Raw genomic sequence first — 26,788 nt, forward strand, 5'->3', positions numbered from 1 at the left:
TGAAATAGTTTTCAGGAAAGCCCCGGATTTGAGGAAGCCTGTAGTAAAAACTATATAAAAAGGGGTAATGACAACAGAGAGGATAACTGGTTGGGCCAATTTAGCCAAACATCAGGAATTTTATTACTGTGGCAAATGTGCTGACTGCAAAGCCTTAAACTGCAAAATCACAAGGGAAGTTCTTCAGTTCAAGTCAGCATGTGACAACAAAATCAAAGAATGTATCACCTACAGCACAAGCAATGTAATTTATCTCATATAATGCCCACAATACATCGGCCGCATAATCAGAATACTAAAAATTTTAATAGGAGAAAATCTTAGAAACATTAAAATTGGGCTCGACAAGCACCATCCTTCTAGTCACTTCAAAACCATGCACAGATGTGAACCTGCAGGACTCACTTTCTTAGGTATTAAAAAAGTAAACAAAAACTGGAGAGGAGAAGATGTATTCAAAAATATCAACAGAGAAGAAGCAAAGATGATTTTCACCCTAAAAATTTAATACAACGAGGATTAAATGTGGATTTTGACCTCTCCTTATAATACCACCCAGCGGTCAGAGTTAGCAATACATATTACTAAATATGAGTCTGGTCCGTCTCATCCAAACACTGGTGCTTGTGACAGAATAGGATCTTGTATATCTAGGTTAGATTTCCTGAAAGGGCAGCATCATCACATTAACTACAGTTATACCACCCTGGGAATTCCCAACCACGTTCGAACTTAGAAGACAAACAGAGTGGAGCCAGGTAAGTAACAGGATGGGTAATCACCTGAGAACACCTGGTGCGATAGGTAGTATGCGATAAAGTGCTTGCCTTGGAGAGGTCTCAACTTGGGGCAGAGTCCATAGTCACACAATACCAAACAATATACTAGATTCCATTACTCCAGACATCCACCCATTAGCAATAATAATAAAAGATTTGTTAGTTAGATTGTCGTGTGGAGTACTCACCTTAACTTTTAGTCACCAAAGGTCAATCTGGACTCACGAATATTTTAAGGCTGACAAAACAGCAGGACCAATAGGTACTAATAGTACAAGCTTTCACACTTGAGAAACTGTTATTGATTAGTCTGTTTATTCCAAGATTGATTTCTCCTCGTTATTATAATATGTAAATATTAATGGAGGATTGTACATTATAATATATATATATATATATATATATATACACAAATCTAAGTATGACATAGATGATTACTGGATGGCTGTAATAAGCTTTATAGGGACATAATTAGTATGATCATTTGGAATCGTATAAGTCGGTTTAGTTTCGACAGTGGAGCGCACGCTGGGCCGATAATCACCTCACACTGCCACTACTGAACCCGTGTTTAGAGCATAATATTGTGCATGTTAACTATAAGCACTTATCATCAGTTAATTACCAAACAAGTAGAGATATATGGTTTTATATATATATATATATATATATATATATATATATATATATATATATATATATATATATATATATATATATAGATATATATAGATAGATAGATATATCACCATGTTTGGTACTCAACTGATGATGAGTGATTATAGTTAATATGAAATTTATTATGCACTAATATCATCATATGCCTCTGGATGTCTGGAGTAACGACATCTGGTATATTGCTTGGCATTGTGTGATTATGTATATATATATATATATATATATATATATATATATATATATATGATATATGTAGAATTATGGAATATATATATATATATATATATATATGTATAATTACACAGTTATATGATACTCTCTATCCAGTTTACAATTACACTTCTCTTTATCACATTAGTGTGGTATCTAATCCTCTTTCCATAATGGAAGGTAAAAATTATAATCAACTTCCTTTGAGAACAATAAAGTTTCAACTGACTTACAAATTAATCACTATTATTAAAGGAGTTATTGCATTTTTCAATATTGAAAAGCAAGTTCAGAGATCTAGTAGAATAGGGATAGAGCTTAATTAAGATTCATGTTTAGGCTTTGATTAGAGCCTAGATTAGCTCTGTGGAAGAGATGAACAAAATCTTGGCAGCCTTTCTCATGAATAGAGTAAAATTAGAAATAAAATCATTGTGTACCACTTTATCTTTGCCATTTCATGTAATACCACTCCACACTGCATTTGGAAATCCACATTATGCAGAATTTATAGTCTAGGCATAGATTTGGGATGATAACAGTTACAATTCACACTGCGTCTGTAGTAGGACTGGGAACATTCAAGGCCAAATGCTGGTGAAAGATTCAATATTTTGTGGCAAAATGTGGGATGAGGAGAATATTTCACAGAGCAGTTTGGAAAATTGCACTCATATCTAGTCTAGAGATAAAAACAAATATTTCACCTTATTTTATTTTTTTTGTGTGTGTCTCTCTCTCTTTCTCTCTGCTTTAAAATAAAGAGTCTATCAGAAGGCTGAGATAAAATCTCCTACAAGCCTCTCGAATCCAGATTCCTTTACTAGAAGGCATAATGGTGGGAACCATGACTTGGTGGACCCAGGATAAATGGCTTTTAATAAAATGATGCTGAATACAATTCTGTTCTTAGCAGGCAACACTGAAATGAACTTGTCTACACCAAAGTGCCTGCAGCAATCATAAACTTGACTATTAAGAAAGAGCAAAGACACCCATCATTCTATTCCCACTGGAACTGTCCCCATGTAGAAGTCTCCTATAATTGTTAAACAAGTCATGCTAGGTCACACAGACTGGGTATGTAATACATAAGAGGGAACAGAAAAACCTCTAATAATCGCTTTCCCATTATTCACAAATATGTATGTATGTTATCATTATTCCATAGTCTGTAGGTCTAAAGGTGGCCGCACACGAGCTGTTCCCACCACTCAACCTGAACTGCAGAATTAGTATTTAATTGGGCTACATGTGAGTGGCCAGGTCGGATGAGATCCAGCTGATCATCTCTTAGGTCAAGTGGCCAGATCACTTCTAGCTTTGTTGTGGTCTGTGATTGTAGTCAGAAGATGACAGCACACTCATGCTGATAATGGTCATCTGACCACATTTTCAAATAATGATCCGATTTACAAGTAGGATCATTATCTAGCATGGTGGTGATTTTGGGGCCACACACTGCGATATCAGGCCAATTGCTCTAAATTGTATGGATAAATCCGTCTGTGGAGAGAGTTGTAATCATGGATCACATGAGCTGTTTGTTAATCCCAGTATAACAAGACAAGAATAGATGTAATACATGCTTAAAATAAATCTTTACTTTCCCATACTCAATAACTAAGATGATATATTTTACTTTCCAATAGATGATTGCATATTGTGTCTATGAGTTGTAAAAATAACCCAACACATTCATTATAAGTGCTAATTTTAGACAACTAGTTTTGGTCATTTATATTAACAATACAAAAGTGAATGTGCACCATATAAATGTAGCTACTACAGTACTTATGGAATAAAAATACTGTACATTTGAGCAACTTTTCATATTCTTCCTTTGTTTCATAGAATTGCTCATTAAACTGTGAATAAAGAAAAAAAAAGAATTACTTTACATTTCTCAACATTTGCACACATGGGCCCTGATTCATGTTCAGATGTACGGCCATTTGCGTAGAGTGTCTTGCGTTAAATAGCTCTGTGTATGCCCAGAAACGGACCTTACACCAATAAACGCAATTCATGTCTGAACTCAAATGACACTTACTACTGCCTTTGACTTGAGAGGCAGAACGTGGAAGGGAAGGGGCAGACTAACGAAGGTCATGTACAGCAATGACATTCACACACTGATGCGGCCAATTCAAGTCTTGTGTTTCTCCTAAGTACACTTGGTTTCAGCCGTTTAATTGGCACCTACTACAGGGCAGGTGTGAGAGCTGACTGATAGTGATGACAAACACGGCTTAGTCTTTGTTTTAGAAACTACACTTAAAAACTTCACGTATTATTAGTAAGTCTGCCACTAGGTGCACAGATCATGTGTATGCAAGTAAGATAGACCATAAAAAGGCATTGCATGTACAGTATGCATTAAAGGCATCTTTAATTATGTATATAAAGTAAAATATACATATATATATATATATATATATATATATATATATATATATATATATATATATATATATATTTAAAATCCATATTTTTATGAATGATTATACTGTTAATAGATGGCCATTTATTTATTCATGCACTGCTCTGTTCTGTCTAGGAAAGGCAAGAACCATTTACCAGAGTGTACTTACTACCAGATTCAAATCAAAATGCATCTTGAGATTCTCTTGGACTTGAATGTGGTCATAACTATACACAAGTTCTGTGGTATTTTCTAAAACGCGACTTTGCGTACAAGCTGCATCAGAACATAAATCAGGCCCATGTTGTCTATATTCCATCCTGCAATCAAACATTTTAATTCTGAGCCTGAATGTAAAAACCAGACTGGGAGCTAAACTAAGATCAATGAAGAACTTGTAAGTTTGATTAATCTAAACAGAGATTTTCTCCTTATAAATACTACATTTTATGCTAAGTACATTTATAGCAAGTGAACAAAGTCATCATGAGATGTCTTCCTAGGGTTTATAGACCAGAGTTGGTGGATCACTCAGCTGGGAAGTGTCATCAGTGAATGAAGAGTGAACTGAAGGGATCAGTGATCACTATGAAAAAAAAAAAATACTCAGCGGCCATACAGGAAATGCAGGACTGAGCACAGACAAAGCATAGGTTTACCATACGGATCATTGAACTTTAGCTGAAATTCTGCTGCTGTTTGGTGTGGTGAATACCAGTCATTCCGGGCCCACATGCTTGTGACATTACAATCTGGTATTATACTAACCGCAACACCAGCTGCACTTAGCAGCCACCTAACACAATCCATTCTACCGCGTCCATTGAAGTAGTGGAGTCTTGGTTTCTCAGCCATGATTACTTGCCCTGAAAACAAGCAATAGTTATAAGATTGATAGTGTAATTTGACATAACATTCCCACATAAACATCATTTTGGAACATTTTTTGTGAATATCATTTTTACTTCATTGGGGGGAATTCCATGTTAAGTTTTTTGTTTTTTTTTTCCTCTTCCTGGCCCCAGGATGCAGAGGGGGCACAGAGCGTGTGTGTGGAGATGCAGAGGGGGCACAGAGTGTGTGTGGAGATGCAGAGGGGGCACAGTGTGTGTGGAGATGTAGAGGAGGCACAGAGTGTGTGTGGAGATGCAGAGGGGGCACAGAGTGTGTGAAGATGTAGAGGGGGCACAGAGTGTGTGGAGATGCAGAGGGGGCACAGAGTGTGTGGAGATACACAAGGGACACAGAGTGCGTGTGGAGATGCAGTGGGGGCACAGAGTGTGTGTGGAGATGCAGTGGGGGCACAGAGTGTGTGTGGAGATGCAGAGGGGGCACAGAGTGTGTGTGAAGATGCAGTGGGGGCACAGTGTGCGTGTGGAGATGCAGTGGGGGCACAGAGTGTGTGTGGAGATACACAAGGGACACAGAGTGCATGTGGAGATGCAGTGGGGGCACAGTGTGCGTGTGAAGATGCAGTGGGGGCACAGAGTGTGCGTGTGGAGATGCAGCGGGGGCACAGAGTGTGTGTGTGGAGATGCAGAGGGGGCACGGAGTGTGGCGATGGAGGTGTAACGCTCCAGTCCCACAGATAGTACCTGCCTCGTTACCTGCAGTCCATTCATCTGGAAACTGCCATGTCCCAGCATCAGACATTCTCCAGTTCATTCATTCAGCTATTTTCAGACCTGTGCAGGTGCAAGCCTATTGCACTTCAGGACCTCCTCCCTCTTTTTCATTGGCTAAGCACTTCTGGAGCACTATTTAAACCTCCTGGATTCATCTGTCTGATGCCTGTTCTTCAAGCTCACTTCCTGCAGCCTGTGGTTCTGGTTCCTGTTCTCCTTGTGGTTTGCCTGTGTTCCAGTCTTCTCTCAGTTTGTGGTCTGTGCTAAACCATCGCTGTTCCAGTACCTCTCTTACCATCTCCAGTGTACTTCATTGTGACAGCTCCGGTTCTCTCATCACTACCACTCAGAGCAGCTACTACATCTGTGACTCATCAGCTGTTACCACGGGTTATCTCTGCTACTCCAGTCAGCTCTCAGTCTCTGGCCGTGTTGAACTATCGCTGCTCCTGTACCTCTATTACCATCTCCAGTGTACATCATCGTGACAGCTTCAGTTCTCTCATCACTACCACTCAGAGCAGCTACTACATCTGTGACTCATCAGCTGTTACCACGGGTTATCTCCGCTACTACTGCCTGCTCTCAGTCTCTGGCCGTGTTGAACTATCGCTGTTCCAGTACCTCTATTACCATCTCCAGTGTACTCTATTGTGACAGCTCCAGTTCTCTCATCACTACCGTTCAGAGCTGCTATTTCATCTGGGACTCATCAGCTGTTACTACGAGTTACCTCCACCACTCCAGTCAGCCTCTAGCTGTGTTGAACTATTGCTGCTCCAGTACTTCCATTACATCTCCAGAGTACTTCATAGTGACAGCCTATGTCCTCTCATTGTATACCACAGAGCACCTATTCTCCTACTGACTCATTGGCAGCTGACCATCAGCCTATATTATTGTTGTGCCTATATTTATAACACTCGTCTGTGGACTCCATCGTCTCCATCCACTTTACCAGGCTCCCCCACATCGTTCTGCTGTACACTCACTCACGGGACCGCGACCTGCAGACTTGGTGCCGCTAAGACCATACCTCCTTGCGGGGGTCCTGGTGAAAACCACCTGTCTGTTAGACTCCGCACCTGTGGGTGGGCCTAGCCATGTTCAGCAGAGCCTAGGGATCAATTTCCTGTAAGCCAACCGTGACAGGAGGGCACAGAGTGTGTGTGGAGATGCAGTGGGGTCACAGAGTGTGTGTGGAGATGCAGTGGGGGGCACAGAGTGTGTGTGGAGATGCAGAGGGGGCACAGTGTGAGTTAGCTGTAATTTATTCTTTGATAGAAATATAATTGAAAACATATACAAAAATATTATTTTTCCTTGGAGTTATGTGTATTATTTTTGCATATAACTAAATAAGTATTTCTGTCCTGACCTAAATACTTTTTATGTTTTTTTGACCCAACTACTAAAACGGGACTGCTCGGTAATTATTTTGGAGGGGCACTTTGAAAAAATTATGGAGACTCCAAGGGTGCCGCGAACTGCAAAAGTTTGTGAACCAATTTTAACAGTGTGCAAGTATATAAGCTGTATAAATGTAAAATACTATTTTTCCCAGTACAGACTGTGCAGAACTGTGGTACCTTACAAATCTACAATATTAATAATAATAATCAGTGCTTTTTGTCATAGACTTTTTTTGTCAAGTTTTAAAAGTAACTTTTGAACATTTGATGCTTAGTCCACGTGGACTTGAATCGCCCTGTCAAGCGTAGCAGGTCAGCGGCAAAATCATTAAAATGGTGCATGCGTTCTGCTTGTGTGTCAAGTCCGATGCATGCGTACTTCATTCTTGCTGGTGTGATAGCATTGCTCGGCTTGTGTCTCTGCTCAGCTTGTGATTGGTCGCGTGGTCGCGCGCTGAATGCTTACTGCAGGCGGCGACCGTTATGTTTCGTTACACAACTGACGTGTGTGGATGTGTGTAGAGTGATTGACTGTGTGATGTAAGTTCCGTCACCTATTTTCTTACAAAAAAAGCACTGATAATAATAATAATAAGTGAAAAGATTCTATTTAACAAAGCTCCCTGGGCCATTGAAGACTGTTGCGGAGGTAGCCGGCAAAGCTTTCTAAAGCATATTACCACTGCTGTACTTCTATCACTACTGCCAGCAGAGATGCCATTAAGGAAACATGCTTAATTGTTAAATTAGGCAGTAAAAGATTTTAATATTAAGCATGAATAAATAAACCATTAAGTATATTAATCCTGATGTTGCTAATTGACATATCTCAGAGTTTTAATGAGTGTCACCCCTGCGATATTATTAGATAAATAAAACTAGTACCAAAAATGAAATACCACATATTTTGTACACTTTTTTTACACTAACTGTTACACATTGTTTTGCTAAACCTGAGCTAATAGGCTGCACATCACACTAATATTACAGTGTCCCTGTAAATTAGAGATGGGCGGGTCCGGTTCTCCGAGAACCGAACCCACCCGAACTTTGGGTATCCGAGTACCGAGCTGAGCAGCTCGGTACTCTCCTGCCCGTTCCGAATCCAAATCGAGGCCGAACGTCATCGTGACGTCGTCGGATCTGGGGACTCGGTTCTCGCGATACTTCAACTTTATAAATACACGCCTCCACAGCAATCCATCGCCATTTGACAGAGGGAGAGAGCAGGGTGTAGTCATAGGCTAATTAGAGCAGGGACAGAGAATACAATATTGTTCTTGCAATTTCTCTAACCAAAATCGCTAGTGCAGAGAGGAGGATAGAGCTTTATTATTTTTTCTTAATATTTGGCACTCCCCAGCGCTTTTGGGGTGTCCCCCATAATTGTGCATAAATATTTCTGGCTGTCAAAAGTCATATCTGTCAGCAGTATCTACCAAATAATTTTTAGCACTCCTCAGTGCTTTTGGGGTGTCCTCCCTAATTGTGCATTAATATTTCTGGCTGTCAAAAGTCATAACTGTCAGCAGTATCTACAAAATAATTTTTAGCACTCCTCAGTGCTTTTGGGGTGTCCTCCCTAATTGTGCATTAATATTTCTGGCTGTCAAAAGTCATAACTGTCAGCAGTATCTACTAAATAATTTTTAGCACTCCTCAGTGCTTTTGGGGTGTCCTCCCTAATTGTGCATTAATATTTCTGGCTGTCAAAAGTCATATCTGTCAGCAGTATCTACTAAATAATTTTTAGCACTCCTCAGTGCTTTTGGGGTGTCCTCCCTAATTGTGCATTAATATTTCTGGCTGTCAAAAGTCATATCTGTCAGCAGTATCTACTAAATAATTTTTAGCACTCCTCAGTGCTTTTGGGGTGTCCTCCCTAATTGTGCATTAATATTTCTGGCTGTCAAAAGTCATATCTGTCAGCAGTATCTACTAAATAATTTTTAGCACTCCTCAGTGCTTTTGGGGTGTCCTCCATAATTGTGCATTAATATTTCTGGCTGTCAAAAGTCATAACTGTCAGCAGTATCTACTAAATAATTTTTAGCACTCCTCAGTGCTTTTGGGGTGTCCTCCCTAATTGTGCATTAATATTTCTGGCTGTCAAAAGTCATATCTGTCAGCAGTATCTACTAAATAATTTTTAGCACTCCTCAGTGCTTTTGGGGTGTCCTCCCTAATTGTGCATTAATATTTCTGTCTGTCAAAAGTCATATCTGTCAGAAGTATCTACTAAATAATTTTTAGCACTCCTCAGTGCTTTTGGGGTGTCCTCCCTAATTCTGCATTAATATTTCTGGCTGTCAAAAGTCATATCTGTCAGCAGTATCTACTAAATAATTTTTAGCACTCCTCAGTGCTTTTGGGGTGTCCTCCCTAATTGTGCATTAATATTTCTGGCTGTCAAAAGTCATAACTGTCAGCAGTATCTACTAAATAATTTTTAGCACTCCTCAGTGCTTTTGGGGTGTCCTCCCTAATTGTGCATTAATATTTCTGGCTGTCAAAAGTCATATCTGTCAGCAGTATCTACTAAATAATTTTTAGCACTCCTCAGTGCTTTTGGGGTGTCCTCCCTAATTGTGCATTAATATTTCTGGCTGTCAAAAGTCATATCTGTCAGCAGTATCTACCAAATAATTTTTAGCACTCCCCAGTGGTTTGCGCTCAGAATGGATTCAAAGCAGTCCACATATGATCTGAATGAGCAACCAGGTTCTGTCACCAGTCCTGATGTTAGTGTTCCCAGTACGTCATCTGGCCAAGGCGATGTCAAACAACAGAGTGTTTTCAAATTAGTGCAAAAAACAAAAACCCCAAAAAAATTTACTGTATTGAAGCAAGAAAGAAGTGTAACTGAGCAAAAGTTAAGTGACGATAAAAAAAAAATTGCAAGCATGCCATTCTACACACGCAGTGGCAAAGAGAGAATGAGGCCTTCACCTTTGGCTATTAGTGGCAGATCCCAAAAAGTTACCCAGCCTACAATTGGTGCACAACTACTGTTACGCATCAAAGCCGAGCTGCAAGATAACAGTGAGGCATTACAGGAGAATATTTGCTCTGATTCACAAATGACAACAATCCCTGTGGAGAGTCCATCCAACAGTGGGATGTCTAATCGTGAGCATTCTGCTGATGTGTGCCTTAATAGCCCGATTGTAGCCGGTGATACCCAAATTGAGGATGCCACTTTGGAATTAGAAGAGGATGAGGGGGAGATTTGTGTAGGTGACGAGGGCGCTAATGAGGATGTTGATGAGGATGAGGTTGTTTGTGTAAGTCCTGCACCAGTGGCAGCAGTTCTGGCACGTGACAAGAAAAAGGCCATTGTCATGCCTGGGCATAAAACAAAAAAATCCACTTCTTATGTGTGGAATTATTTCTACCCAAATCCAGACAACAATTGTATAGCCATTTGTAGTGTATGTCAAGCCACAGTCAGTCGAGGGAGGGACCTTAACCATCTTGGAACCTCGTCTATGTTACGCCATTTAACGAGAGTTCATGGCAAAGTGTTGGGAAAAGCTGAAAGTTCTTCCCAAAAGAATACAAGCACTCCCTCATCAGCTAAGACCCTCCGCTCACCGACATACCGACGGCTATAAAATACACCCACCACACCATCCTCATCAATATCCTCAGTAGCGCTCGGAGTTAGCCCGGCATCCCACTTAAGGCTGGATGACTCCGGCACTATTATTGATTCCTCTGAAGAAAGCGTTAGTCCTGCTGCTGCTGTGGGTGAATCGTCATCCCAGAGTCAGGTTAATAAATAGAGCAGTCCTACATTTCAGCAATTAACTGTGAAACAATCATTTGCGAGGGGAAGCAAATATGACAGCAGTCACCCAGTCGCCAAGCGAATCACAGACGCCATGGCTGCAATGTTAGTGTTAGATCTGCGTCCAATCTCCACAATAAACGCAGCTGGTTTTTCACAGTTAATTGAGGTTTTGTGTCCGCGTTACAGAATTCCATCGCGACACCATTTCTCCCGTAAAGCTATTCCACAACTATACCAAAAAGTGTGTAAAAATGTAGAGATTGCGCTGAAAAATGCCATTCTGCCCACTGTCCACTTAACCACAGATATGTGGACAAGTGGAAGTGGCCAAACCAAAGACTATATGACTGTGACAGCCCACTGGGTTGGTCATTCACCTTCACCAGCAGGAACAGCAGCAGCATGTACACCACTACGTAACATTTGTCACAGGCAGGCCACTCTTTGTATCACCGGCTTCACTAACAGGCATACGGCTGACAATTTGTTACGTAAACTGAGAGATGTGATTGATGCATGGCTTATACCACTCGGACTCTCCCCAGGGTATGTCATTTCAGATAACGCCAACAATATAGTGCGAGCATTACAGCTGGGTGATTTACAACATATTCCCTGTTTTGCTCACACCATCAACTTGGTGGTGCAGAGCTTCCTACGAAATAACCGTGAGGTGCAGGAGATGCTTTCGGAGGCCCGTAAAATTTCAGGCCATTTCAGGCATTCAGCCACAGCATGTAGGAGATTACAGCAGCTCCAAGAGCAGTTTAACTTGCCCTGCCACCAACTTAAGCAAGAGGTGGTAACTTGGTGGAATTCCACCCTGTACATGCTTCAGAGGATGGAGGAACAGCGCAAAACCATCCAAGCATATTGCACAAGCCATGACATTGGGAAAGGAGAGGGGATGTATTTCACTCTTGCACAGTGGGGAATCCTTTCAGTGCTGTGCAATGTGCTGAAACCATTTGAAGTTGTGACATGTGAGGTGAGTGCAGACTCTGCTAGTTTGAGCCAAGTCATTCCTTTAATTAGACTATTGGAAAAGCAGCTTGAGAAAATGAAGGAGGAGCTGAAAGCAAGCAATTCAGCAAAGTATGTTGGCCTTGTCGATCAAGTACTTAATTCGCTTCACAATGATCCTCGAGTTATTAAGATCTTGAAATCGGATCAGTACGTTTTGGCCACTGTGCTTGATGCAAGGTTTAAAACCTACATTGAGTCTTTACTTGTAAATGAGCGAGATGTGAACTTTTGCAAGGAGCTATTGCTCAGCAAGTTGGCCGCTGAACTGGGCCTCGGCTTGACGACGTGTCCTCCTTCACTTTCTCAAGCTGTTGCTCGTAAAAAATAAAATTTCCAAAAAAGAAGCAGGGAAGACACAGGGGGCAGACCAGAATAATTTAACATCTGGGCTGGTTTGAAGGATTTTTCAAAAAAATGTGTCACTTTGCCCATAACTCCATCCAATATGAGTATAAACATGCAAAAGATGGTGGAGGATTACTTTCAAGAGGTAGTTGATATGGAAATGTCAGACAGTCCCTTTCCTTACTGGGAAGAAAAGCAGGCCATTTGGAAACCCATGTACAAACTTGCTTTGCAATACCTAAGCTGCCCACCCTCCAGTGTGTACTCTGAACGAGTGTTCAGCACAGCAGGGAACTAAGTCAGTGATCGCCGTAGAAGGTTACTTCCCAAAAATGTGGAGAAAATGATGTTTATAAAAATGAACTACATCTTCCACGAGGAAGGCCTTCACCATCCAAGACATCCAAGCACTGACTGTTCTCTAATGGCGGATTCAAGCGGCGATGAATTGATAGTCTGTGATGATGACGTACACACTGATGAGGGTGAGGATTAAGCTGAAGATGATGCCGATAACATCTTTTTAAAACTTTCTATGTAAGTGTAGGGTGCAATCTACCCCCAAAGAGGAAAGGGACTTGTGGCATTTCCATATCACATACCATCTTGAAAGGCTGCTGTTAGGGCAATTTATCCTTAAGGGTAGGGTGTCATACACAGAGTGACCCTAAACTGGCTTTGTCCATTTTTCATAATATTGTACAGTCTATAATGGCTGAATTTTTGGGTATTTTATACAAGTGGAGGGGGGCCTAGAGAGACAGAAACCAAACTGGCTTTCTTCATGTCAATTAATATTGTACAGTCTATAATGGCTGAATTTTTTGGTATTTTATACAAGTGGAGGGGGGCCTAGAGAGACAGAAACCAAACTGTCTTTCTCCATGTCAATTAATATTGTACAGTCTATAATGGCTGAATTTTTGGGTATTTTATACAAGTGGAGGGGGGCCTAGAGAGACAGAAACCAAACTGGCTTTCTCCATGTCAATTAATATTGTACAGTCTATAATGGCTGATTTTTTTGGTATTTTATACAAGTGGAGGGGGGCCTAGAGAGACAGAAACCAAACTGGCTTTCTCCATGTCAATTAATATTGTACAGTCTATAATGGCTGAATTTTTTGGTATTTTATACAAGTGGAGGGGGGCCTAGAGAGACAGAAACCAAACTGTCTTTCTCCATGTCAATTAATATTGTACAGTCTATAATGGCTGAATTTTTTGGTATTTTATACAAGTGGAGGGGGGCCTAGAGAGACAGAAACCAAACTGGCTTTCTCCATGTCAATTAATATTGTACAGTCTATAATGGCTGAATTTTTTGGTATTTTATACAAGTGGAGGGGGGCCTAGAGAGACAGAAACCAAACTGGCTTTCTCCATGTCAATTAATATTGTACAGTCTATAATGGCTGAATTTTTTGGTATTTTATACAAGTGGAGGGGGGCCTAGAGAGACAGAAACCAAACTGTCTTTCTCCATGTCAATTAATATTGTACAGTCTATAATGGCTGAATTTTTTAGTATTTTATACAAGTGGAGGGGGGCCTAGAGAGACAGAAACCAAACTGGCTTTCTCCATGTCAATTAATATTGTACAGTCTATAATGGCTGAATTTTTTAGTATTTTATACAAGTGGAGGGGGGCCTAGAGAGACAGAAACCAAACTGGCTTTCTCCATGTCAATTAATATTGTACAGTCTATAATGGCTGAATTTTTTGGTATTTTATACAAGTGGAGGGGGGCCTTGAGAGACAGAAACCAAACTGGCTTTTTCCATTTCTTTACATATTTAACTATAAGTGTAGGGTGTAATATACATTCAAAGACGATGGCTGCATTGCCAATATGCATAGATGGAGAGGAAGACAATCTGTTTTGTGTGTAGAATAGGCCTACCAACGAAGAATTAAACTGTTTTTTTGGATGATTTATTACCTCAACAATTAGATTACTTGTCTCTAAAACAGTTGGAGCACTAAATTGGGTTAATTTACGCCCAAAAACATGGATTTTCCAAAAAAATAGCAAAACAAAACCAAACAAAACCAAAACCAAAACCAAAACCAAAACACGCAATGGCGGTTTTGCAAAACCAAAACCAAAACCAAAATACAACGGTAATCCAGATCCAAAACCGAATCCAAAACCAAAACACGGGGGTCAGTGACCATCTCTACTGTAAATACTAAACGGAACTACACATTTATTAAAAAAAAACTAATTTCTTTGCATGGGTGTAGCTACTTGTCTCTGTTGTAGTGCAAGTCATGACTTAGGTCACATGACAGTCAGCTCATTAACACAACAAACACAATGTTTAATCATACTTGCCAACTCTCCTGGAATGTTCGGGAGACTCCCAAAATTCGGGTTGGTCTCACAGACTCCCGGGAGAGCTGGCAAATCTTCTGCATCCCGCAATTGCAGGGCTAAAATGACGTGATTCGCTGTGAATCGCGTCATTTTGGCCACGCCCTCTGTCACAAAACGGCATATTTGACGCTGGGGCGGGGCCAAAATGACGCAATTCACCGTGTCCCGCCCCCTCCCGCCTTTTAGACATGCCCCTCTCCCGGATACAACTTGCCAAAGGTAGTGTTTAATAAGTATGCTTATATAAGACTGATGCCAGGCAGGATTCACTGATGAGAAAAATGTTTTACTGTGGGAATATTAAGATAAATAATTTGTGCAAGGTTTGACATCTCACACTTAACCCTACCCAGGCCAAAACATTGTCTTGTGTCAGCATATTAAGGCTCATTAGTCATGAAATTTACTAAGGATGTTTCAAAGCTACAGTGTTTCCAAACGTATGTAACACAAGGACACTATGATAACAATATTTACCTTTATTATTAACCTGACATATTTGTGCAAATACAATTTAAAATGTGTGTACTATATAAAACATATTTGGGGACATCTATAAAAACTAGGAGGTCTAGTGTTGTCCATATAAATGCTGCGCTTATCAAGCTGGAAAAGTACCCTAAGTCAGCCCTTTGACATCCCTGATGGAGGCCAATCCAAGTAATGATTCCATAGCCAATTTCATAATTTTAGACCAATTTATACACATATCGGTGTAAGTAGGACCAAAGATGAACTCAATCCCAATTAACATCTGCTAGGGATCTACGTGAGATCTGGTCGGCCAATAGGTGGCAGTGTGCTTGTGTCTGCTATTGTGTGCAGTCAACAGCCAACCTCCCATATTGTCCTCCATTGGATCTGTCTTTTCAGCCCAAGTGGATCTGTCTAATTTGACTGCACATATGTGTCTGGCCAGACTAGATCCAACTGCTTGGCAACTGGACTAGAAGGGGGCCTATTTATCAACCTATAATCCCCCGAAAATTATAGTTTTCAGGTGACTAAAACATTGGGATAGTATGAGGCTATTTATTAATGGAGGACCACAGCAGATTATTCCACCTAATCAATCACAAATCATGTCCCTATAGGTGTCCATGGGGACTGTGATTTAGCACTAATTAGCAAGCTCCAAAATGAGGTCATAACGGCTAACACCATCTTTTGATGGCGTTGGTTACCGGGATCAAGTTCCTATAGGGAAAGCATCGCAAGAGAGGATCTTTTGGATCCCTCCCCAGTAGGCTTCATGCTTTCCCTATAGCGAATTCTGCCTAGCCATAGAAACCTGCAAGTAAAGTGATCGCAACTTTACTATAGATTGTTCGCTAGAATAGGCTAATATCAGAGCCGCTGTCTCAGCTACCAATTATAATAAATTGCCAGGTTAATTCATTTCTTATCATTGCAAGAAGAAATGAAAATTAACGTAAGCATTTACATTTGGTCATAAATAGGCTCTACTGTATGGGCACCATAAAATTAGAAATGTTAAAATTGGCTCCATAACATTGCTATCATTAATGTAACTGTGTATTTAAAGTTTCAAAATGTGTGTGCTAAATAATTTTTCTGATCTAAAAAATGCTTTTAATTTCTTGACTTGCATTCCACATTGAGTTATTTTGTGACATTAATGTGCTTTAGTAAATGATGTAGTCATAAATTCTAATAATTTTCAGTACATTAATCAACATTGAATTACATAACGTAATGTAACTAACCAATGATGATATAGCTTATTTATAATAATGTCCTGGGCAAGGAGAAACATGCCTATGATACTAGTACTGTTCAATCACTAAGGAAACCACTCTATCCATAATATCAAACGAGCATATTTATCAGAATAACAGAAGACACAAGCAATCACTAACATTTTCGAACTCTAGGCTAAAATCATGCAGCTTAGCAATATCGACATAATAACATAGATCTTCCTGTAAAGAGCAGAAAAAAGTTCTACAAGCATCGTCAATCTATCTTGTGTATGGAAGTAAGCAAAGAGCTGCATGTAAATGTAAAAGGAAGGCTTACCCTATATCCAAGTAAACGAGACTAACAATATAAAGATGTGTATGATCGCTTGCAGCTGCTGCTGCTAGTGCAAGGAATGATTGCATGACAACATAGAGGGGCGAGGTCCAACCCACCAATCCCCTTGTACCATATTGGTAGATTTGCATATTGAAGCAGTCACACACATTCCTGATGGCTTTAATGTGCAAATAATCACATAAGAAGTTTATGCTCGACAGTCTGTCGGCAGTTCCTCCAGCAGCGATGCCTTTCAGGGGGTGTGCATTTAAATGTATGATGTTGTCTCAACATCTCCCATGTACTGCGTTGTCAAAACGTGAAGTAAATGGAAATAGTGATCAGTAATAAACCTTTTTTGCATGCTCTAATGTCATCTATGTGTTCATGTATACAAGTGTATACAACATGAATTGTTAGCACGTGTGAAAATACATGTATTCTGAGGAATAAAGTGAGATTTATTTACTCATGTGACGTGTTAATTTCTTCAATTCTGTATTATCTATCTGCCAGTATTAAACATGTAAGCATGTTTTTTCCCCTTATACCTCTATGTGTATTTAATTTGCTTATGATAATGGCAGATTATAAATATATATTTATATGTCTAGTATAATAATGGCCACAATAGGTACAGTAATATATATATATATATATATATATATATATATATATATATATATATATATATATACACACACATACATATATATTACCTACAAAGCCTCACTTCATTACATGATGTGTTATGTGCACACTTATTAAATAATTTGTCCTATACCTCTATGTGTATATTATAAATTATAAATGTATACATTTATATACATATCTATATTTATATGTCCAGTTTTATTATTGCACCTATTATGACCATCATTAAACATATGGACAAGCCCATAGGTTCAGTACACCTGTGTCTGTACCACATAGAGATGCTCACTGACCCCCGTGTTTTAGTTTTGGTTTTGGATCTGGATTACCTTCGTGTTTTGGTTTTGGTTTTGGCAAAACCGCCCTTGCGTGTTTTGGTTTTGGTTTTGTTTTGCAATTTGTTAAAAAAAATTCCTTTTTTGGGCTAAAATAACCTAATTTAGTGCTCCACCTGTTTCTTGGATAAGTGAAGTAATTCTACAGCTAATAAATGTCAACGAGCGCTGACCCCCCCGGGATTTGTGCTTTTATCAGACACACACCAATCCAGGGTGTCACACAATGCACTACGAAGAGCCATTGAAATTCATAGCAAAAAGCCAGTTCATCAGTGAGCTTTGAATCAGTCCCAATTCCCACAAACTTATAATCTAGTTAGGTACCTATTATGTAAAGTGCTGATTACAAACACAACAAAACATGTGTGGGAGAATGTGGCCTCTAACAGGCTGACTACTACACACAAAGACATTGCATGGATCGCTATCCAGGGATGTCTGCCTCTCAGAACATTCATGCACTCCCGGAACCTGTGCCAATATGTCCACTGCCCCTTCTGCATCACCAGAAGGGAAACAGCACAGCGTTTTTTTTTGGGACTTCCCCACTGCACAGGCACTGTTGGATGCCTTGGAACATGAACATAAGGACAATGTGCCTAGAACTTGCCTTTCACACCATTCAGTATTTTATGGATTATTTCCTGGAACCCACATCATTGGGGCAATCCAGGAGGCCTGGAGCCTAATGAAATGCTTTAAGGGCGCTATTTGGCTTGCCAGGAATCGCCTCATCTTGAAAAGGGAGAAGATGACCATCCAGGACTGTCGAAGGCTGATCCACAGCCTACTAAGAGACTATAACACCATTGATAGTCCTGAGTAAGAGGAAGATAATTCATTTTCTGTCTCCCTCTTCTCTTTCTCCCCCTATGTGTCTTATTTATTCAATGTAATGTAACACTTGCATGCAAATTCTACAGACAAGCCATCATCTTTGGGTGTATATTACACTCTACACTTATAGTTAAACTGAAAAAGAAGCAGCCTGCAAAGACCATTTTATAAATAGAAATGCCCAAAGCAGATGTTCTGTTTGGGTATAGATGATTCCCATAGATTAAAATTGAAATAGAAGAAGAAGCAGCCTGCAAAGACTGTACAATAAAATAGAAATGCCCAAAGCAGATGTTCTGTTTAGGTCTAGATGATTCCCATAGATTAAAATTGAAATAGAAGAAGAAGCAGCCTGTAAAGACTGTACAATAAAATAGAAATGCCCAAAGCAGATGTTCTGTTTAGGTCTAGATGATTCCCATAGATTAAAATTGAAATAGAAGAAGAAGCAGCCAGCAAAGACTGTCCAATAAAATAGAAATGCCCAAAGGCAGTTTGGTGTCTGTCTGTGTATGACACCCTACACTTATAGTTAAATAGAAAAAAAACAGCCTGCAAAGACAGTACAATAAAATAGAAATGGTCAAAGGTAGTTTGGTGTCTGTCTGTGTATGACACCCTACACTTATAGTTAAATAGAAAAAAAAGAACCTGCAAAGACTGGACGATCAATAGAAATTATCAAAGCAGATTTTCTGTTTGGCTATAGATTACACCTTACACTTATAGTGAAATTGACAAAACAGCAGCCTGCAAAGACTGTACGTTAAATTGAAATGCCCCAAGTCCCTTTTATCTTTGGGGGTAGATTACACTCTACACTTATAGTGAAAGTTTTAAAAAGATGTTGTCGTCATCATCTTCAGCATCATTCTCACCCTCATCAGTGTGTACATCATCATCACAGACTATTAATTCATCTCCACTGAAATCCGCCATTAGAGAACTGTCAGTACTTGGATGTATTCGACGGTAAAGGCCTTCCTCGTGGAAGATTTAGTTCATTTTGATGAACATCATCTTTTCCACATTTTCGGAAGTAACCTCCTACGTCGATCACTGACAAGGGTTCCGGCTGTGCTGAATACTCTTTCAGAGTACACACTGGAGGGTGGGCAGCTTAGGTATTGCAAAGCAAGTTTGTACAAAGGTTTCCAAATGGCTTGTTTTTATTCCCAGTATGGAAAGGCACTGTCTGACATTTCCATATCAATTACCTCTTGAAAATAATCCTCCACCATCCTTTGCATGTTAATAGTAGGATTGGATGGAGTTATTGGTAAGGTCACACAATTTTTGGTAAAATCTTTCAAACCAGCCCAGATGTCAAACTGTTGTGGTCTGCCCCCTGCGTCATCCCCGCTTCCCTTTGGAAAGTGCAATTTTTTCTGAGCACCAGCTGCCTGAGAAACTGAAGGAGGATACGTCATTAAGCCAAGGCCCAATTCAGCAGACAACTTGCTGACCAATAGCTCCTTGCAAATGTTCACATCTCCATCATTTTGAAGCAAAGTATCAATGTAGGTCTTAAACCTAAGATCAAGCACAGTCGACAAAACGTAGTGACCCGAGTTAAAGATTTTAATAACTCTTGGATCATTGCGAAGCGGATTAAGTACTTGTTCTACAAGGCCAACATACTTTGCGGAATTGCTTTCTTTCATCTGCTCCTTCAGTTTGTCAAGCTGTTTTTCCAATAGTCGAATTAAGGGAATGACTTGGCTTAGGTTAGCATAGTCTGAACTCACTTCACACGTCACAACTTCAATTGGTTTCAGCACCTTGCACAACACAGAAAGGATTCCCTCCTTTCCCAATGTCATGGCTTGTGCAATACACTTGGATGTCTTTGTGCTATTCCTCCATCCTCTGAAGCATGTACAGGGTGGAATTCCACCTTGTTAACACCTATTGCTTAAGTTGGTAGAAGGGCAACTTAAATTGTTCTTGGAGCTGCTGCAATCTCCTACATGCTATGGCAAAATGCCTGAAATGTCCAGAAATTTTACGGGCCACCGAAAGCATCTCCTGCACCTCACGGTTATTTCTTAGGAAGCTCTGCACCACCAAGTTTATTGTGTGAGCAAAACAGGGAAATGTGATGGAATTCACCCAGCTGTAATGCTCGCACAATATTGTTGGCGTTATCAGAAATTACATATCCTGGGGAGAGTCCAAGTGGTATAAGCCATGTATCAATGACATCCCATAGTTTTCGTAACAAATTATCAGCTGTATGCCTGTTAGTGAAGCCGGTGATACAAAAAGTATCCTGCCTGTGACAAATGTTACGTAGTGGTGTACATGCTGCTGCTGTTCCTGCTGGTGAAGGCGAATGACCAACCCAGTGGGCTGTCACAGTCATATAGTCTTTGGTTTGCCCACTTCCACTTGTCCACATATCAGTGGTTAAGTGTACAGTGGACAGAATGGCATTTTTGAGCCCAATTACTACATTTTTGCAAACGTTTTAGTATAGTTGCGGAATAGCTTTACAGGAAAAATGGTGTCGCGGTGGAATTTTGTAACAGGGACATAAAACATCAATTACCTGTGAAAAACCAGCTGCGTTTATAGTGGATATTGGACGCAGATCAAACACTAGCATAGTAGCCATGGCGTCTGTGACCCGCTTTGCGACTGGGTGACTGCTGTCATATTTGCTTCCTCTAGGAAAAGATTGTTTCAAAGTTAATTGTTGTAATGTAGTAGTGCTCTTTTTCTTGGCCTTCTTATGGGAGGAAGATTCACCCCCAGCAACAGCAGCAGCAGTGGGACTAACCCTTAAACATTCTTCAGAGGAATCAATTATAGTGCAGGAGTCATCGAGCCCTACCAAGTGTGTGCAGGGCTAACTCTGATCGCTACTGAGGATATTGATGAGGACGGTGTTGTCGGTGTCGATTGCAGCCGTCTGGAGGTAGGTTTCAGAAGGGTCCTAGCTGATGATGGAGTGCTTGTTATTTTTTTGCCATAACTTTCAGCTTTTCCCAATACCTTGCCATGAACTCTCGTCAAATGGCGTAACATGTGTCGAAGTCAGCAAATTGGATAAAGTCATTTCAATTAATATCGAGCAAACTTGATTGTCTTTGTTTGAAATTATGCGTAGAGCACGCTACGGCGTGGAAGGGCGTATCTAGCCACAACACGTGGCAATAAACAGTTTCTACACTTTTGCACAGATTCGCACAAACATAAACATTTGTAAATAGTACTCTTTAATTGTAGTTACAACACATAGTCATTTATGTCGAAATATAGTAGAATTCATGTTTAATAAAGAAGGTATATGCATACTAGTGAAACCTATGGTTCAGGTTAAAGGAAATGTGTTATGTTTTAAATGGTGTCTCAAAGAACATACATTGAATACATGCATCAGCAGCTGTCCAGTGCATTCGGCGAAGTGATCACACATTGCATACTCTAGTTATTGATGTTAGGGAATAAACCTTTAATATGATTCTGACTGTAAAATGCTAATGGACTGGTTGTAACTGGAGTTATGGCGGGAAGAACAGAGCTCATCCCCTGGAGAGATGTCCCCCACCTTTGGATTCCTTAGATTGAACCAGCCTATGATCTACAACCCCCTGGACTTTCCTTAAACCTGGACCAATAGAAGCAAGCCACATCATCTGCATTGTTTTACTGTATTTCTGTTTGCATATAAGCATGAGCCTCACATCCAGTGAACAGACTTCTTGTCCACAGACTTCAGGATTGAATGACTGTTCGCTGGATCCAGAGCGCCTGCGATAAGTAACAGCTGTACTTATTATTATTTTGCTTGAATTATTCTGCTACTTATTGAGAATAAATATTTGTGCGTTGGAAACACAAATCGAGATTCGACAATCGTTATTGGATAGCGACAAAACGCTCCTAACACATGGATGAGGTTCCAAGATGGTTAAAGTCTCTCTCTTGACTGACTATAGCTTGACATACACTACAAATGGCTATACAACTGTTGTCAGGATTTGGGTAGAAATAATTCCACACATAAGATATGGCTTTTTTGGTTTTATGCCCAGGCATGACAATGAGCTTCTTCTTGTGAAGTGCCAGAACTGCTGCCACTGGTGCAGGACTTACACAAACAACTTCATCCTCATCAACATTCTCATTAGCGCCCGCGTCGTCTACACAAATTTCCATCTCATCCTCTTCTAATTCCAAAGTGGCATCCTCAATTGGTGTATCAACGGCTACACTCGTGCTGTTCAGGCACACATTAGCAGAAATGTTGAAAGGGCCCTTCTTTATGGGTACACTATCATAATGGTCACAATTACACATACCACTCATGGATGGACTCTCCTCAGGGATTGGTGTCATTTCTGATTCAGAGCATACATTTTCCTCTAATGCCTTACTGTTTTCTTGCAGCTCGGCTTTCACACGTAACAGTAGTTGTGCACCACTTTTGGACTCTAAATTACTTGGTCTTGCTTGGTCATGAGTGACCTTACAATAAGAAGGCTCTGTAACATTTTTAGATCTCGCACTAATAGAGAAAGGCGAAGGTCTAATTCTTTCTTTGCCACTGCATGTGTAGAATAGCATGTTGGCAATTTTTTATTTATCAGCAGTTACCTTTTCATCAGTTACAGCTCTTTTTCTCTTCAAGACGGTAAAAGGTTTTTTTTGTTGTGTTTTTTCCCTGACTTAAAAAGACTATGTACTTTTACATAGGCTTTACCAGATGACGTACAGGGAAGCCTTCCATCAGGACTGGTGCCAGCAGCTGCTTGCTGCTCCTGCTCATATGTTGACTGCTATGAATCCATTTTAATGAGACCCAAAACACTTGTAGTGCAAATTCAGAAATATATAGTGTTGGTATATAATAATTTCAACACCAGAAAATAGCTTTTTGGGCAATGGGGAAAATGTCACACCCCAAGCACTTGTGGTGCAAATTCAGAAATATCTAGTGCTGGTATATAATAATTTCAACACCAGAAAATTGCTTTTTTCAAAGTGGGGAATATCTGACACCCCAAACACTTGTAGTGCAAATTCAAAAATATATAGTGCTGGTATATAATAATTTCAGCACCAGAAAATTGCTTTTTTCAAAGAGGGGAATATTTGACACCCCAAACACTTGTAGTGCAAATACAAAAATATACACTGCTGGTATATAATAATTTCAACACCAGAAAATAGATTTTTGGACAATGGGTATAATGTCACACCGCAAGCACTTGTAGTGCAAATTCAGAAATATATAGTGCTGGTATATAATAATTTCAGCACCAGAAAATAGATTTTTGGACAATGGGTATGATGTCACACCGCAAGCACTTGCAGTGCAAATTCAGAAATATATAGTGCTGGTATATAATAATTTCAGCACCAGAAAATAGCTTTTTGGGCAATGGGGAAAATGTCACACCCCAAGCACTTGTGGTGCAAATTCAGAAATATCTAGTGCTGGTATATAATAATTTCAACACCAGAAAATTGCTTTTTTCAAAGAGGGGAATATCTGACACCCCAAACACTTGTAGTGTAAATTCAGAAATATATAGTGCTGGTATATAATAATTTCAACACCAGAAAATTGCTTTTTTCAAAGAGGGGAATATTTGACACCCCAAACACTTGTAGTGCAAATTCAAAAATATACACTGCTGGTATATAATAATTTCAACACCAGAAAATAGATTTTTGGACAATGGGTATAATGTCACACCGCAAGCACTTGTTGTGCAAATTCAGAAATATATAGTGCTGGTATATAATAATTTCAACACCAGAAAATAGCTTTTTGGGCAAAGGGGGAAAATGTTACACCCCAAACACTTGTAGTGCAAATTCAGAAATATATAGTTCTGGTATATAATAATTTCAACACCCGAGAATTGCTTTTTTCAAAGAGGGGAATATCTGACACCCCAAAGACTTGCAGTGCAAATTCAGAAATATATAGTGCTGGTATATAATAATTTCAGCACCAGAAAATAGCTTTTTGGGCAATGGGGAAAATGTCACACCCCAAGCACTTGTGGTGCAAATTCAGAAATATCTAGTGCTGGTATATAATAATTTCAACACCAGAAAATTGCTTTTTTCAAAGAGGGGAATATCTGACACCCCAAACACTTGTAGTGTAAATTCAGAAATATATAGTGCTGGTATATAATAATTTCAACACCAGAAAATTGCTTTTTTCAAAGAGGGGAATATTTGACACCCCAAACACTTGTAGTGCAAATTCAAAAATATACACTGCTGGTATATAATAATTTCAACACCAGAAAATAGATTTTTGGACAATGGGTATAATGTCACACCGCAAGCACTTGTTGTGCAAATTCAGAAATATATAGTGCTGGTATATAATAATTTCAACACCAGAAAATAGCTTTTTGGACAAAGGGGGAAAATGTTACACCCCAAACACTTGTAGTGCAAATTCAGAAATATATAGTTCTGGTATATAATAATTTCAACACCCGAGAATTGCTTTTTTCAAAGAGGGGAATATCTGACACCCCAAAGACTTGCAGTGCAAATTCAGAAATATATAGTGCTGGTATATAATAATTTCAACACCAGAAAATAGAATTTTTCAAAGAGGGGAATATCTGACACCCCAAGCACTTGCAGTGCAAATTCAGAAATATATAGTGCTGGTATATAATAATTTCAGCACCAGAAAATAACTTTTTGGGCATTGGGGAAAATGTCACACTCCAAGCACTTGTAGTGCAAATTCAGAAATATATAGTGCTGGTATATAATTATTTCAGCACCAGAAACAATTGTAGTGCAAATTCATAAAGAAATTGTGCTGGTATATTACAATTTCTGCAGGCAGAAAATAGTTTCTTTAGGAGGGAATATGACACCCCAAACAGTTTGTAATGTTAGGAAAAATGCCTCCTCTATAATCCTCTCTTCCTGCTCTAATAACTGCTCTCTTACTGCGGTAATAACTGTTCTTTGCCTGCTCTAATTCTGCGACCTAACCCTTCTCTCTCCCTCTGTCAAATGGCGCTGCATTGCTGGGGAGGCGGGTATTTATGCATTTGAAACATCCCGACAACCGAGCTCCGTCGACGTCACGAGGACGTTTTGCCTCGTTTTAAAATAGGCGGGAGAGTACCGAGCCTGCTTGGCTCGGCACTCAGATACCTGAAGTTCGGGCGTGTTCGGTTCTCGGGGAACTGAGCACGCCCATTTCTAGTCAAGACCCATTCATCCTGGCATTTGCTAACTCCTCTACTGTTCATATATATGGCTGTGTAGTTATTAAGCATAATGTGCTGGTGCGTTTACGCTGCTTTTGCAACTATTGCAATTTTGATGTCACTACAGGTCGCATGGTTTGTGCGTCTGGCACACAATCTTAAGGAAAATTGCAAGCAGGGTCTCCGATGTGTACAATATATTAAATGGTTCAAAATCTATTCAAAACTAATATTCATTTTAAGTCAGTGAGAAAAATGTATATGTTTAAGTGTCACAAATGTAGTTTTTAATTTTTTCAAAATTTGCCATTCTGTTTTCATTTAATTATTAGAAAATGTTTGCCAATTAAGTTTAGGACCCCATAGGGCCTAATTTAGAGTTTGCAATCTGGACTGCTTGCATGAGCAAGTCGAAATTAAATTTTGAATTATGAATAGAGGCTGGTCCTTACACAATCCTAAATTCCCTCTTAAACATCTGGGCAGAAGTGCTTAAAGGACAGCTAGATTGCAGGTCTGCCTCACAAAATTCTAATTACCATATGTGTACATGTGACCTGTACAAGCCTTTAAAGTCATTGTATAATAGGTTTAATAAAAAAAATGTACGTTTTATCCTCAAAAAGACATGATATTCAAATAAAACTTTCATGCATCATTTAGGGTTAGGGTTCAAATCCCCCACCCCAGCACCCAGCACATGGAAGTAGGGGTAAGGCCATGACAATGTGCCCAATGAAGACAACCAGCAGCAGGTAATAGAAATGCCCTATATTATAAATGAAGACATCCCGACCACCTCACCAGGTCAGTGGAGAGCAACAGCACAACTGAGGCTGGCCATGAGTACCAACATACAAATCTCTGATTACAGGTGCTCACAACGTACCACACTTGATCGCATGGCCTTACCTAACGATATCCCACATACCACCACCTCATAACTGGATGGAAACCTCATGGTCCTCCCATCCATCCCTGCAAAAATGAATTATACTTGCCATTAATTTCTGTTCCTTAAAATACTCAATGGCAG

General features: G+C 39.7%; 1 protein-coding gene across 2 annotated transcripts in view; it reads right to left on the minus strand.

The window, feature by feature from the left end:
• LOC142144086 (glutathione S-transferase 3-like) overlaps window positions 1-26,788 on the minus strand; it is a 134,611-nt gene that overhangs the window by 11,205 nt on the left and 96,618 nt on the right. The window contains exons 1-3 of one of the 2 annotated variants that reach the window (XM_075202493.1): window positions 16,716-16,805; window positions 4,861-4,958; window positions 3,484-3,535 (exon numbers count right to left, since the gene is read on the minus strand). In XM_075202493.1, the coding sequence (XP_075058594.1) occupies window positions 3,484-3,535; window positions 4,861-4,947 (139 nt within the window). In that variant the 5' untranslated portion in view covers window positions 4,948-4,958; window positions 16,716-16,805. Of the gene's footprint in view, window positions 1-3,483; window positions 3,536-4,860; window positions 4,959-16,715; window positions 16,806-26,788 lie in introns of those variants that run through there. The other variant, XM_075202494.1, reaches the window with a different exon arrangement.

This window comes from Mixophyes fleayi, chromosome 3, assembly GCF_038048845.1.
Source record: "Mixophyes fleayi isolate aMixFle1 chromosome 3, aMixFle1.hap1, whole genome shotgun sequence".
NCBI lineage: Eukaryota > Metazoa > Chordata > Amphibia > Anura > Limnodynastidae > Mixophyes > Mixophyes fleayi.